Source organism: Erpetoichthys calabaricus, chromosome 11 (assembly GCF_900747795.2).
Source record: "Erpetoichthys calabaricus chromosome 11, fErpCal1.3, whole genome shotgun sequence".
Lineage (NCBI taxonomy): Eukaryota > Metazoa > Chordata > Cladistia > Polypteriformes > Polypteridae > Erpetoichthys > Erpetoichthys calabaricus.
This window is the reverse complement of record NC_041404.2, coordinates 64811256-64828115: the sequence shown is the minus strand read 5'-3', so window position 1 is coordinate 64828115 and position 16860 is coordinate 64811256. Positions and strand designations below refer to the sequence as shown.

Here is a 16860-nt window from a genome sequence, read left to right as displayed (position 1 = left end):
AGTAATGAATCTCTTGAAATGTTGTGGCAAGCATAAAGTGATTAAATGCTGTATTTTGGTGGTGGAAGCACTTTAAGGTCTGCGAGATATGAATGAACAATGAAGCGTGTTCAGGGAAGCCGTCCACCACTGGTTACAGATATCAGCATTGCCAAGGCTAACTAACTATTGCAAGACAGAAGACTCACTTTACGTGGATTTTTGGCTTCACTTGACATCTTATTTGAACGGACTGAACACATTGCGAAGGAGAAACTGAAAATGTGTTGTGTTGGCACCAGGTGGGAACACAGAAATCTCACAAAAAAGCAAATGCCAAGAGGAAGAAAAGACCAGATTTGCTAATTAAACAGTTGTTTGACAGCACTGACTGAAATTGGTGGGACTACACTGGAACACCACCAATACCTTTAGTACTACCGGTATGTGGTTTCTGGGCATTCCCAACACTGAAAAAACAAGTATGTGGAAGGACATTCTCCTCAGATGATGAAGTGAAAAATGCCATGGACACATTGCTAAAAAATTATGCCACAAAACAGCCTGTCACTTGTCTTTGATTTGTTTTTTGAAACATAGTAAAAAATGTATTTAATGTGAAGGATGTTACTTAGAAAAAGAAAAATGTCTCATTACTTTTCAGTCAGCACTTGTACATTTAGATATGGGAAGAAACCTGAGAACCCAGAGAAAATTCAAGCAGACATCAGTAGAATGTGCAAAGATTACACTGACAGTGAACACATAATGGGATTTGAAACTGGGACTCAGAAGCTGCGAGGCAGTAGCATAAACCACAACATAACTTTACTATTATGTTGTAAATCTCCTAAAACATCCATCCATCCATTTTCCAACCCACTGAATCCGAACACAGGGGTCTGCTGGAGCCAATCCCAGCCAACACAGGGCACAAAGCAGGAACCAATCCCGGTCAGGGTGCCAACCCACCGCAGGACACACACAAACACACACTAGGGTCAATTTAGAATCGCCAATCCACCATGTCTTTGGGAGGAAACTGGAGCGCCTGGAGGAAACCCACGCAGACACGGGGAGAACATGCAAACTCCACGCAGGGAGGACCCGGGGAGCAAACCCGGGTCTCCTAACTGCAAGGCAGCAGCGCTACCACTGCGCCACCTCTCCTAAAACACTCAGTATAAAATACCACAAAGTAGTTTATTAATATGTATGTAGATGAAATTAATTGATCTTGATTTCATACTTGAAATTCATTTACGGGCAAAAAAATATGACAATAACAAGGGGCTTTTGCTCTCACTTAAATGTGTTTTACAAAATGAAGAACTAGTAAATTGTTATCCTAGGCACACCCCTATTCTGAACTACAAATGGATAGATGGAAAAAATGTATTTTTAGAAAATGATAAAATTGAAATGTATTATATATAAAAATGAGCTTAATCTATTTTCAGACCCATTGCTTTAAATTAGGGTTATTGCCTGAGACATATCCCTGTAATATTAGGTGTACAGCAACCAATCCTAAATGGGAATTCACCCCATTTCTAAACAAAGCACATTTAACTTACATAATATATTTGAACCTTCTCAAACCTGCCTACTCAAATTCAGACCATAGTCTATCCTGGCGGCATTAGACATAAAGCCAGTGTAATGTTTAGCAAGTCATAATGATTTATGGTTTAAATGGTTAGGTAGACATACATATTTGATTTTTTGCTCTATCTATAATCTTGCCACGCAATATGAACTATAGAACAAGTCTCTTTTGAAATGTGGAGAAATTGGAAAACAAAATTAAAGATGACAATCAAAACAAAGTCTTTCATATGGTCAAGAAATTGCAGGAATATTTCAGGGTGTATAAAGAACTATGTCATTCATTGGGCAACACTTGAATAGAATAATAAAAAGGGCCACTACACACTGTTACTACTGCCGTTTTGTCTACATGTTTTAAGATCAGACTGCATTTTACTAAATTCCATCAAGCCTTTGGATTTTTTTTTCAGAACCCATCAAACTATAATAGTTGGTCAGTCAAAATCGCAGTGATAGACAAGAAATTGGCTCATGTTTCAGACCTATCATAGACACTTGCTCTAACAATAATGATCATGTCTCTATGGCTGCTTGTATATTTCATGTTCATCCCATTAACAGTCAAGCTAAGCGCTACTTTTTATTTAATGCACACATGTTTAGTCTTCCACTGTCTGAGATGAATTAGGTTTTTGGTCACTGGACCATAATTTCAAAGAAGCACTAGTTCAGGGGGCACAAACCTTTGCAAAGGGTACCAGTTCATTGCAGTACCTAGGGAAAACCAGTACATCAATCACCAGTAAGATACATTCTTTGTCAATTTCTGCAAAGCACGATGTAATTTACCTGAAAATGATTTCAACTAAAATGATCACAATTACCAAATTATTAACGATGTTATCAAGTATCTGCATCATTAAGTCATGTGATGTGAGAATGCCATACTCTCTGATCATATTGGGGAAAAGATTGTTGCTTATTTGTCAGATAGATCTGGACCTTCATTTATTCATAATACTCTATTTTTCAAAGTACTACCACATGGGACAACGTTGTTCTATAAAACATCTATTGTGATAGCTTACCCTACATTGCTTGCATATGTCATTTATGTTACTTAATTGTTAAAATTCTAACTGACCTTCTATAACTCAATGGGAAATCAATGTCATATTTTACCTATTGTTATTGTACAAGTGTGGCCATCTCAGGATGGGACAAGGTTTCTTACCTGGTCGGGAGGGCCAGCCTTTCAAAAACACAAGAAACAATTTGAAGATTTCTGCCTCAGCCAGGAGACAGGCACAAGATCCTAGTGTGGCAGTGGGTACACTGGTTTCCCGATATGGTTGGACTGAGTAGCAGTACCCGGTCAGGAGGCCAGTGTGAGGGAACAATGGGTGAGACAACCTGGCAGGACATACTAGGTGGTAGCTTCCTAGGGCAACACTACCTTATGCAGACTCCCGCAATACATGCTGAAAACTGTAGTCCCATAAGGCAGCCTTGTTGGGTTCTTTGTTTGCCACCAGGGCATGCTCCTGCTATGGGGTGCTGCAGGTATCCATCATACCTACTTTATGGGACTTTTGTTTGGCCTGGAAGTATTTCCATCAGGCTTATGCCCTAGTACTGGAAGTACTCCCAGGTCCAAGATTAAATAAGCAACTAATCCAGGAGAGTTGGAGTCAGGTGGAAGAAGGACAAAACTCGTCTGGGGGAGGAGAGAGAAGATGAGAGGTATTGTGGTATTTGGGATTTCCAAAGCCTTTTGTGTAATAAACCTTTTTATTATACCAGGACTTGTGTTGTGGTGGTTGTGTCTGGGGTGCTGCAACGCCCCCCTACTGGTCACACTATTTAATCAAAAACCTAATTTTCTCCACACAAAACAGTCTAAAGCTTTTTTAAATTCTGTCAAGATTAATGCAGCGCAAAACTAAATAAGCCTCTGTGTAACCTTCTTGGTATTTGCTGTAGAATAAACAGTGGGCCTCTGTTTAACTTCTTGATGTCATATCTTTAGTATAAATTAGGGGGTGCTTCATTTTAGGCACTCTCTTCACATGGCTCTCTAAATTGGGCAGGAGAGGATGTTTAGATTTAACATGGAAAATACCTATTTGTTTGAATGGTGTCTAATGTACAGTGATATATAAAATCAAATACATTTATTTTAAAAAAGGAAAACCACAGAGCACCCAAAGAAAGCCCAATAGACATGGAAAGGACTTACAAACAGACAGCAGCGGTCACCCAAAAGTTAGATTTTATGTATACAAAAATAAACTATTTGAGATTTCTTGAGCATGTAAGTAAGGAAAGAGACCCACCAGCACTTCATTATTTTGATTGGTAAATTCATGCACCTTAAAGTAAATAATTTAAATGAGGAAACATTTCATTAAAGGTATATTTCAAAATTAGAACTCTCAAATTAAATTCTCATTTAAATTATAAAAGTGGAAAGATGTCATCATTGCTCAATGTCATAGCAATTATTAACCAAACACGGCCAGAAAAGATAGTTTACATTATTATAAAGTCATCTGAGGAGATGTAAACAAAGAGAAAATATACTATTGCTTCATTACCAAATGTTTTAAAATTTCCACATCAGTGAGAGATAAACGTCCTCTGAGAAGGAAAAAAATACACTGTCAGAAAACTGGCACACAAATGATAACAGAAGCAACTTAACAAATCTGTTCCAGTGACATTTAAAGAAAGCCTGAGTCAGCAGCAACCCTCCCTCTCTGCACTGCTCTTACCATCTTTATAGGCATTCACCAAGTCGTGAGTCTGCTTGTTGTTCCTGGAGGCTAAAATTTCAATCAGACATTTTTCATCTGTCCCTATTCCCTGAAAAACAAGATTTGAATCAGTTTCAAGTTAGGATTTGCAGTGTATGTGAAACCGACAAATTACTTACATTCTAATGACCAGTCAAAAGACATAATATGTTTATATTATTTGTTAATTTAATCAGTGCTGTACAATTCAGCAAACAAATCATTTCTGGACTTCCAGTGAAATGGGAGAAGAACCACTGGTGAAACTGAAAAAAAGACATCTTTGGCAAGAAAAAGGAATCCCTTGTGTTTCATTTGAAGCAATGCAAACTTCCAGGAAGTGCGCCTTACTGTATTATTTGTAAATGTAGACACTGCTTATGGGCTTGCTGGACATCCTAAGTCTCCAACAGAGACAAATGGTTACCAACATCAAAGAACAACCCAGTACTACAAAAGTAGTACCACAGGTTCCTCCATTGTGAAAGCCTTTTAGCAGACAACAAGGGGGGCTCCGCCCCCTGCTCGCTTCGCTCACCTACCCCCGGCGTTGGGTATCCTGAAATACATTAGTCGAGCTCGTTCGTCTTGGAGCCGTGCCCGCTCTGCTTGCGGAATTTCAGACGCGCGTTGTAGGCGCCTGCGTTCATTGATTTTATCCAGCCGGGCTCGTGTTTGTATATCCGTCAGTCGAGCTCGTTCGTTTTGAACCCGTGCCTGCTTTGCTTCCGCAGTTTCAGATGCGCGTTGTAGGCGCCTGCGTTCATTGATCTTATCTAGGTGGGCTCGTGTTTGTATCGTTGAGCTGTATTGTGTTTGAATTTGGTGTAAAGCATTCAGTGGTTTGTACAATCCCAAGCAGCACATTACTCCTAACTTCACCCCGCAGTAGTGCCACTCACAATATGGCGGTGATGCCTGCGCCCTTCATACTATCTTTGTGGACCTGTGGGGCCGCCGTAGCCTCTTCCGTTTGAATCTGGGCTGCAGCGCAGAATCCTCTTTTTGGCGTGGCTGTGTCGGTAGTCGTTAGCTATGGGCGCCTTGTTGCTTCATTTCTCATTCACGTCAGTTGAGCTGTTTTGTGTTTGGGCCATGAGTCCTTCATTCGCGGTGGATACGACTTCAATTGCGGTTTATGAGACGTGCGCCGTACGCGCCTGCGCAGTACATCTCATGGTCCCATCGCCTTGTACCTGCGTCCATGCCATCCGGTTTAGTTAGTAAACCTGCGTCCATGCCATCCGGTTTACCATTCTCGGTTGGTAATATGGATAAAGTAATCAAATTGTATTTCACATGGCACCTTTCACAGAGTACACCATTCCAGATATTGTAGTATTGTTGTGAAAGTATACTTTTTTCACAAAATCAAGGAATAATTAAAGAGTTGAGATAAAATTCAACTAAATAAAACATAACTATGTTGAACATGCTGCTTTTTAAGTGTCTAAAATTTTGGCTGCATTAGAGTCAACTGATTAAGAAATCTTTCTTAATAATCATTTTGTGGCTGAAAGGTTTTAAAAAGAATCATATGTTCATATTTTGAAAGACTGAAACAAATTGTTACATAATTTCTTATTGCTCATGTTAGGCTTATAATATTAATACAACTCTTATATGTTTGTGAAATTCACTGAATAAAAATTAGTTTGCTGTTATAATCAATTAATAATCAAATTATTAATCAAAAATCCCATAGATATTCTAAACTACTAGCATATTTCTCTCTATTATATAAAAAAATCCTGGGACAGGACGAGACTTTTTGAGAGAGATAATTTCAAGTCCCGCGAGACGAGACTTTGTGCCAAGAGGCTTAACCATGGCCACGGTCCAATCACCTCTCATTTGTGTGAATGCTATTGTCAGACACAGTTCCTGTGCAATCTATTAGTTTCCTTCGATGTAGTCCTTTTCTAGACAATAATTTTATACGTTCTAGATGAAACGTCAACGAATAAGCAAAGAAGAAAGGGCAGCGCGTCAAAAAGAGGTCCAAAAGCGTTGGAGAGAAAAGAATACATAAAAGAACAATAATAATCTAAGTGCAAATTCAGAAAATAAGGAACATTATAATCAGCCCAGGCCAAGTGGAATTGAAAACCTAACAGGCCCAAGTGGGGGTGGAAATAAAAGAGAAAGATTAGTGGACAAAGTAGAACATCGTAAAGAGGTTCAAAAACATTGCCGCAATACACATGCAGAGCAGGTTAGAGATTATGAAAGTACTAAAATTTGAAAGTCTCAAAAAACTGATTGTAAAGATCGCATTAGCACTAACAAACAGAAATTTTTACTCGGTGAAATATAACTCGAATACATGGACATAGGTGATAGGACAGAAGTATGTAGATATATTGTACAGCTTTAAAGTTTAAGTTGGAAACTTGTAGATTGTCTAATTTATGTTGTCATCAGGGAAAAGTAGTGTTTCCTCACAATGAAGAGGTGTATCTGTGAGAAATAAAAGATTTGTTATTTGGTGAAAGTGAAATCCACAAACACTACAGGCAAAATATCAGAATCTACAATAATCTGTTCGTGTTCGCATCATTCAGTGCTCAAAACGTAGATTTACACAATTCAGGACCATACGCTATGAGAATCTGTGGTCCTAGAACAATTAAAGCTACTACAAGTTTAATTTCAAAGACTCCACAATTCGGTCAGGTTTATATTTATGATCACGGAGAAGCGATGCAACATAGAATCAAAAGAGTTACAGTGGTGTGAAAAACTATTTGCCCCCTTCCTGATTTCTTATTCTTTTGCATGTTTGTCACACAAAATGTTTCTGATCATCAAACACATTTAACCATTAGTCAAATATAACACAAGTAAACACAAAATGCAGTTTGTAAATGGTGGTTTTTATTATTTAGGGAGAAAAAAAAAATCCAAACCTACATGGCCCTGTGTGAAAAAGTAATTGCCCCCTGAACCTAATAACTGGTTGGGCCACCCTTAGCAGCAATAACTGCAATCAAGCGTTTGCGATAACTTGCAATGAGTCTTTTACAGCGCTCTGGAGGAATTTTGGCCCACTCATCTTTGCAAAATTGTTGTAATTCAGCTATATTTGAGGGTTTTCTAGCATGAACCGCCTTTTTAAGGTCATGCCATAGCATCTCAATTGGATTCAGGTCAGGACTTTGACTAGGCCACTCCAAAGTCTTCATTTTGTTTTTCTTCAGCCATTCAGAGGTGGATTTGCTGGTGTGTTTTGGGTCATTGTCCTGTTGCAGCACCCAAGATCGCTTCAGCTTGAGTTGACGAACAGATGGCCGGACATTCTCCTTCAGGATTTTTTGGTAGACAGTAGAATTCATGGTTCCATCTATCACAGCAAGCCTTCCAGGTCCTGAAGCAGCAAAACAACCCCAGACCATCACACTACCACCACCATATTTTACTGTTGGTATGATGTTCTTTTCTGAAATGCTGTGTTCCTTTTACGCCAGATGTAACGGGACATTTGCCTTCCAAAAAGTTCAACTTTTGACTCATCAGTCCACAAGGTATTTTCCCAAAAGTCTTGGCAATCATTGAGATGTTTCTTAGCAAAACTGAGACGAGCCCTAATGTTCTTTTTGCTTAACAGTGGTTTGCGTCTTGGAAATCTGCCATGCAGGCCGTTTTTGCCCAGTCTCTTTCTTATGGTGGAGTCGTGAACACTGACCTTAATTGAGGCAAGTGAGGCCTGCAATTCTTTAGACGTTGTCCTGGGGTCTTTTGTGACCTCTCGGATGAGTCGTCTCTGCGCTCTTGGGGTAATTTTGGTCGGCCGGCCACTCCTGGGAAGGTTCACCACTGTTCCATGTTTTTGCCATTTGTGGATAATGGCTCTCACTGTGGTTCGCTGGAGTCCCAAAGCTTTAGAAATGGCTTTATAACCCTTACCAGACTGATAGATCTCAATTACTTCTGTTCTCATTTGTTCCTGAATTTCTTTGGATCTTGGCATGATGTCTAGCTTTTGAGGTGCTTTTGGTCTACTTCTCTGTGTCAGGCAGCTCCTATTTAAGTGATTTCTTGATTGAAACAGGTGTGGCAGTAATCAGGCCTGGGGGGTGGCTACGGAAATTGAACTCAGGTGTGATACACCACAGTTAGGTTATTTTTTAACAAGGGGGCAATTACTTTTTCACACAGGGCCATGTAGGTTTGGATTTTTTTTCTCCGTAAATAATAAACACCATCATTTAAAAACTGCATTTTGTGTTTACTTGTGTTATATTTGACTAATGGTTAAATGTGTTTGATGATCAGAAACATTTTGTGTGACAAACATGCAAAAGAATAAGAAATCAGGAGGGGGGCAAATAGTTTTTCACACCACTGTAAATGATCAGAAGTATTAGAAATTCTACAGCCAATAATGGATACAAATCCATACATCCAAAAGTATCGCACTTTACACAAAATGTATCTGAAAAACAAAGAAGTTTTCTTGGATTTCTATATGAATCCGAAAGATCACGCTTGCATATATAATAAACCAACATGTGAGGAATTGTCAGCGATAATAGTTTTGAAAGATGGAGATATTCAAGACAGAGTTGATATTTGTGTTTATCCAAAAGCAAAGCACGATTCATTGCAAGCGGAAGATCCGGGAAATGACTAGTGCGTAGTTTCCACACAGGGGTTGGCAAGCGAAGCGACCAGGGGGCAGAGCCCCCTAGTTTTATATATGTATTAAATCCATCCATCCATCCATTATCCAACCCGCTATATCCTAACTACAGGGTCACGGGGGGTCTGCTGAAGCCAATCCCAGGCCAACACAGGGCGCAAGGCAGGAAACAAACCCCAGGCAGGGCACCAGCCCACCGCAGGGCACACACACACACACACCAAGCACACACTAGGGACAATTTAGGACTGCCAATGCACCTAACCTGCATGTCTTTGGACTGTGGGAGGAAACCGGAGCACCCGGAGGAAACCCACGCAGACACGGGGAGAACATGCAAATTCAGGTCTCCTTACTGCAAGGGACCCTGATGCCCATGTATTAAATCATTTATTCCTAAAACAAATGTCACTCTCAACACACAATTTTACAGAACTACCTAATCTATGTGTAATAATTTTGAATTTCTGTAAATTTGACTCTGTTTTAAAAGACAAGGAAGACATATCAGAAAAGCAATTTAATGTGTCAATTCAAAAAACAGCAAAAACACATTAAAGTCCGTTTATGTTTATATTTTTTATCCATATGAAATTATTTCAAATAAATTGAAATTATTACCATTTTAAATAAAGTGTTGCTTGGAGAAAAGTAAATTAGAGAAGGCAAGAATATTGATGTGCCATGTTTAAATGACTTTTAAAAATAAAATCACAATCTATTCCTTAACAATAGTGAGGATTTGTACAACATTTAAATCAGGTGGCCAGTTTATTAAATTGACCTAGCAAATACCGGGTTGGTCCACCACTTTTATTTAAAAAATCAAAATTCATAACAGAATGGAGTGAACAAAGTATCAAAAATGCAGGACAAAATACTTCCTATGTTCACAGCATTGTGTTCCATAGTTGTTGAAATATGGTGGGCGGGGAATACCTACCACAGAACAGATTATTCTAACCATCTCATATATATATGCATAAGTATTCATCCAGACTGAGATCTGGTGATTAGGTAGCAAACTGCATAAAGTTTAGATCCGGCGAAAGTGTTACCCACAGCCTTAAGCTGCATCTAATGTTCAAGAAGGTGCTGCTGATGAAGGGCATTTATTGACAGATACACTGAAACCCTTAAGCGCAGCAACACTTGACAAGTGTACAGTTTTATTTTTCCTACCAGTAGGTCAACAAAAAAAAGCTTAATTTAGGATACAATGTTACAAGTGATAAATTTTACTTCAACAATTTTATTATTATTATACTTTACCTCAATGGCATCTTTTATTTCTTTGGCATCATGATATGCAGGAGGTCTCATCAAACCAATGATCAAGCGCTCAAACTTGCCGGTCAATTCATACTTAAGGTCTCCAATCAGATCCTGAAGACAAAGACAAAGGAGAGGAACTGCATTATTATATACCCTTCATTTTAAACATACAAAATATGAGCAATAATGACCATTATCGTAAGTAGGGACATAAACACACAGCAACGCATGGCAGTTCACACAAACTTTTTGCAGGAAGTGCTGCATGTTTTGGGTTCATTTTCTTTCAGTAGTAGTCAACTCCAATAATGGTCCCCATGTAATATTTCTCACAATAGCAATCTCCTAATAATTCAGAAAATCAATATACAGTATTAAAAAGCTATACTGTGCTAATATAATAATATTTAAAGAAATATAGGCAGAGGATATTTTCACCCTGAAAGAATTGTAAGGACTGTTAGAAACACAACATCTAGTTGGTTTCGTCCGTTTATAGGAGATGGACGTCTGAAGCAGAACTCCGCTAGCAGCGGCTTTATTTTCCCCACGTATTTCATATTATTTAGAGGTATCCTGTATTTAACCCGACCAAGGAACTTCCACTACAATATACAAGCATGAGTAACAAGAGGAAAAGTCAGAAAGAACCAGAAAAAGAAACTTAAAGCTGCATCAAAGTCCGGACAGACTTCCGGCCTGAGTGCAAGTGTAAGGTATGGCCTCACGGAGACTGACCTGGAACAGGCAGAAGAGTGCGCAGAGTTCCTGGGACCCCGCTCCATTGTATCGTCTCCAGTCCGAGAGTGAAAATGGGAGCGAAGGTGCAAGTGATACAGGTCGCGAGGGATCGCCGATTTCTGAGGATCATTCAAGACTAGAAAGGGCTCTGCAGGACGTGCTCTCATCTACTCATCGCGAGCCTGTAACAGGAGCTGCATTTTCACTTGCGGAGCACGAAAGCCGAAGCGAACTGTCCGAACTGAAAGAGATGATCGCTACACAGTCAACTGCCATGGTTACGGCCATGAAGAAGCTTAAGAATGAGCTTAAGAAAGATAACACAAATGATCTTAAGAAGGTGGCCATTGAGCTCAAGAAGGATAACAAAGATAAGGAAACGCGTTTATTTAAACGTTTTGACGTGAACTTTAAAGCTATGTTGGAGAAATTAGTGGAACACATTGAAGAAACTAATTCCAAACTGAAAAGGCTTGATGATCATATTAATGACGTTTCAGATCAGCTGGAAGACATTAAGCAGGGACTCACGGCTCGAGTGGAAACAGCGGAACAACTGGCATCTAATGCCGATGAAAAAGCCACAGCTGCGAACTCGGAATGCAAAAAACTTGGAGACAGACTTGCAGCCCTGGAGGATGGGTGCAGAAGAAATAATATAAGAATTGAGGGTATACCTGAGAAACGAGAAAGCTCAAGCCCAGTGAAATTTGCAGTAGAATTACTGTCTAAAATAATTGGAGATGACTTTAAACTCGACAATGAGATAGCCACGGCTTATCGCACAAAGATACCAAGCGCCTTTAAACCTAGGTCTTTTATTGTCCGCTTCGAGCGACTAAGATGTAAGCTTGATGTGATGGCACTTCTCAGACACAAGCAAGAGATTATATTCGAAAATAATCTTATTCGTATTTTTCCCGACTTCTCACCATCAACAGCTGCAAAACGCAGATCCTACATCGACATTAAAAGGATGCTACGGGAAGCCGATATCAAATACAGCCTCTTGTATCCTGCCACACTGAAAGTGGAAGTTCAAGATCGACATTATATTTTCTTCAGCAAAGAAGAAGCTCAAAAAGAATTAAAGAAGCTGTTTCCGACACTTTTTTGACAGTTAATTAAAGAGCCGTATTCTATCAAAGGCACGGGAAGGACCTATGATCTGATCGCTGGATCCATGTTTAAAGAGACTGGTATTATAATTATACAACCCATATTTTCTTTTTTTTTTTTTTATCTGGACTTTAAATGTTATATGTTTATGTTTTAATCAGAGTTATAGAGTTATAGACGTGAGTGTGAAAATGTGGAAGTGATTAAAGTAGGATTCGTTTTATTTTTATTTATTTATTTATTTATTTATTTATTTATTTATTTATTTATTTATTTTTATTTTACTATACCTTAAAGTAGACTGTTTAACTTCATACCCTTGGTTTATTGCTTGTTATAACTATTTATATAATTACCATTATACTATTACAGTAGGAATTACCAGGTTTATCCTAGACTAGTTTTTAAAATCATTCCCAGGGTTGTTTTTTTTTTTTTTTTTTTTTTTATTTAAATCTTAATATCTTAACTTAAAGCGCTGAAGATTATTTCAAGCTTAAATATTGTTAATGAGAACATTTTCGGCAGATAGTATTAAGAATTTAACTGCAAAAGATATCTCTGTTTTAATTCTGTAACGCCGCTGCAGGGTGGGGTTTGTTTTGTTTTGGACGTGCTCTGTCTCTTCGTATGTCAGAAGACTGGAACATCGCGAAGTGGGATCTAGCCTCATGTGGGGAGGCAAAATGGGGGGGGTGGGGGAAAAAGGGGGGGAGAGAAGGAGAGCAGGTTATATCTAATCTATTCTTGTAATCCTTATAATTATAAATATCAATGCAACAATAGGCTAAAATGCAACAACTCATGGGGAATCTTGAAACTAAGATTAAAACTGCCATATTACCAAATAAAACTATAAATGACATTAAAAACTCAGAATCAATGTCTCCATGATGGGACAGTTAACTTTGTGAGCTGGAATGTTAAAGGCCTGAATCACGAATTAAAGAGAAAGAAAGTATGCTCTCACCTAACAGGCTTAAATGCTAAAATAGTATTTCTACAGGAGACCCACTTACTAACCAAGGATCAGTTCAGATTACAAAAAGACTGGACTGGCCAAATGTTCCATTCTAGCTTTATAAAGAAAACTAGAGGGGTGGGAATTCTCATACATAGAACAGTTCCATTTGTAGCATCAGAGGTAGTGTCGGACCCTGAAGGGAGATATGTGATGGTCATGGGCAACTTATATAACAGTAAAATGATTTTGATAAATGTTTATGCACCCAATGTTGATGATAAGGAATTCATGCAAAATCTATTTGCATCCATTCCCAATGTGAACACTCATAAAATTATTATGGCTGGGGACTTTAATTGTGTTTTAAATCCACTCTTAGATAGGACTCCTGTGATAGGGGGGACGACATCTAATACTGCAAAGATAATTACACAGTTTTTAAATGATCACAACTTATCAGACCCCTGGAGGTTTCTTAACCCAAACTCAAGAACATATTCGTTCTACTCACCAGTGCATTATAGCTACTCAAGAATTGATTATTTTTTTATAGATAATAATTTCCTGCCTACAATTAAATCATGCAAATATGACACAATTGTTATCTCTGACCATGCCCCTCTAGTCTTGGAGCTAAAATCATTAAGCCCCTCAAAATCACCTCGCAGATGGCGTCTTAACCCTCTTTTATTGGCAGACGAGAACTGCACAGAATTTATATCCAAACAAATCAGCTTCTTCCTAGAGACAAACACGTCCACAGAGGTTTCTGCAGGAACACTTGGGAAACTCTAAAGGCCTTCTTAAGAGGCCAGATTATTTCATATCTTTCCCATAGAAATAAATTAGAAACCAAGAAAGTGTCAGAGCTAAGAAATGAAATTACTAGAATAGATGAAGAACAAGCCAGGCGTCCAAGTGAAGCTCTTCACAGGAAAAGGCAGGCCCTGCATACAGAACTTAACATCTTAACAACTAAAGAAACTGAACAACTTATTTATAAGTCTAGACAGCATTACTATGAACACGGAGAAAAGGCTAATAAGCTTTTAGCTCAACAAATTCATAAACAAGAAGTTCACAATGCAATACCAGTAATCACCAACAAGAATGGAGAAGAAATCATCGACCATAATAAAATAATGCACACATTTAGAGATTACTATAAGTCTTTATATTCCACTGAGCCCAAAGAAGACAACACGCAATCTAATGCATTTCTGGATAATTCACAAATACCACAAATAGATGCTTTAAGTGCTGAGGAACTGGATAAACCTCTAACGCTAACAGAATTACTAGACGCTATAAAGTCACTACAAAGCGGGAAATCATCAGGCCCTGATGGTTACCCCGTAGAGTTTTATAAGAAATTCTCCACTCAGCTAGCTCCACTCTTATTGGTAACATTTACAGAAGCTAAAGACCACCAAATACTACCTCAAACATTTCGACAAGCATTAATCACCGTCTTTCCTAAACAAAATAAGGACTTGTTACAATGTGCATCATATAGACCAATTTCACTCCTGAATATGATGTTAAGATACTCTCAAAAATCCTAGCTAGAAGGATGGAGAAAGTGCTGCCCTCGGTAATATCACAAGATCAAACTGGATTTATTAAAGGCCGACATCTATTTTCAAATCTCCGACGCTTGTTTAATGTTATATATTCACCAGCAAAATCAAACACCCCAGAGATATTACTATCATTAGATGCAGAAAAGGCATTTGACATGATCGAATGGAATTACCTTTTCACTGCATTGGAGAAATTTGGGTTTGGCCCGAATATTTGTGCTTGGATCAAACTACTGTATACCAGTCCAGAAGCTTCAGTTTGTATTAATAACATTTGCTCAGACTACTTTAAACTAGAACGTGGTACCAGACAAGGATGTCCCTTGTCGCCATTGTTGTTTGCAATCGCTATTGAACCACTGGCGGTTCACTGCCGAAATTCTTATCAGATAAAGGGGATTGTCAGAGAAGGACTGGAACAGAAAATTTCTCTATATGCAGATGATATGGTCTTATATATATCGGACCCAGAAACACTGTCCCTGCTGTTTTAAACAGCACTAACAGAATTTCAAAAGATATCTGGTCTTAGAATTAATCTGAATAAAAGTATACTCTTTCCAGTGAACTCACAAGCATATAATATTAAATTAGACACCCTACCTTTTATTATAGCAGATCAGTTTAAATACCTAGGGGTAAATATCACAAGTAAACATAAAGCTCTTTATCAACAAAATTTTGGCGTCTGTATGGAAAAAATTAAGCAAGACTTGCATAGATGGTCAACCCTTCATCTCACTCTAGCCGGAAGAATTAACATTGTTAAGATGAATATCCTTCCTAAACTTCTCTTTTTATTTCAAAAACATTTCAATATATATCAATAAATCGTTTTTTAAACAGATTCAATAATAACCTCATTCATTTGGAACTCAAAACACCCACGTATCCGAAGAGCGACCCTACAAAGACCTCAGGCAGAAGGTGGCATGGCTTTACCTAATTTTCAGTTTTATTACTGGGCAGCAAACATACTAGCCATAAAAACCTGGACACAAATAAATGAACATACACAGGCCTGGTCCGCAATAGAAGTAAAATCCTGTAGTACTTCTTTATATTCCCTGCTCTGCTCTCCAATAAATGAAAGTTATCGCAAATATACTAATAACCCAATTGTGCTTTACTCACTCAGAATATGGAACCAAATTAGGAAGCATTTTAAGATGGAAAATCTTTTATCAGTGGCACCTCTGCAAGAGAACCACCTCTTTCAACCTTCGCAAGTATATCCAGTTTTTAATACCTGGAAAGTTTTGGGATTAAAATGCTCAGAGATCTTTATATAGACAACATATTTACATCTTTTGAACAATTACGTTCAAAATTTAACCTCCCAGCTACACATTTCTTTTACTATCTTCAAATTAGAAATTTTGTTTAAACAGAAATTGCCCGATTTCCCCCACCTTGCACCCTCCACAATGCTGGAAAAAATACTTCTCAATTCCGAGGAAACAAACACTATTTCCGCAATATATAAAATCTTATTAGAGTCCCTACCTTTCAAAGATCCAAGAGGACATTGGGAAGAAGATCTCTTAATCAATATATCAGAAAAGGAGTGGAAGGTAGCAAAGCAGAGAATTCACTCGAGTTCTATATGCGCAAAGCATAGAATTATTCAACTAAAAATTATATATCGAGCTCATCTGTCTCGCTTAAAACTGTCCAAAATGTTTCCCAGGCCAGGATCCAACCTGCGAGCGCTGCAACCAAGCTCCTGCCTCACTGGGTCACATGTTCTGGGCCTGCACCAAACTAACATCATTTTGGACAAAAATTTTTAAGTGCCTCTCAGACAGCCTTAGTATCACAATCCCTCCTAACCCATTAACAGCTGTGTTTGGTGTCCTTCCATATGGACTTGAATTGGAGAAGGACAAACAAACGGTGATTGCATTCACTACACTCTTGGCACGCAGACTTATTTTGTTTAAATTGGAAGAATCCTATTCTCCTCTTATAAGTCAGTGGGAAACCGATGTTTTATATTATTTGAAATTGGAAAAAATCAAATTTCAGTTAGAGGATCTGTACAAAATTTTTTCAAAACATGGCAGGATTTAATCAATATTATTTTAGAATAAGAGAAATAACTATTATTGCATTTAACTCCCTTCTCCATCTCTTATTTTATATAGATATTTACTTCTCCCCTTCTTTGTCTAATGTTGCCTTATTAAAAAGCTTAAAGAAATTTCCTTT

The 16860-nt window shown here is 38.2% G+C and overlaps 1 protein-coding gene across 3 annotated transcripts in view; it reads right to left on the bottom strand.

Moving 5' to 3' along the window:
- Nucleotides 1–16860, bottom strand: part of anxa6 (annexin A6) — a 108444-nt gene that overhangs the window by 53340 nt on the left and 38244 nt on the right. For all 3 annotated transcript variants that reach the window (XM_028813222.2, XM_028813224.2, XM_051933991.1), the window contains exons 5-6: nucleotides 10240–10353; nucleotides 4305–4395 (exon numbers count right to left, since the gene is read on the bottom strand). In XM_028813222.2, the coding sequence (XP_028669055.1) occupies nucleotides 4305–4395; nucleotides 10240–10353 (205 nt within the window). The remainder of the gene's footprint in view (nucleotides 1–4304; nucleotides 4396–10239; nucleotides 10354–16860) is intronic.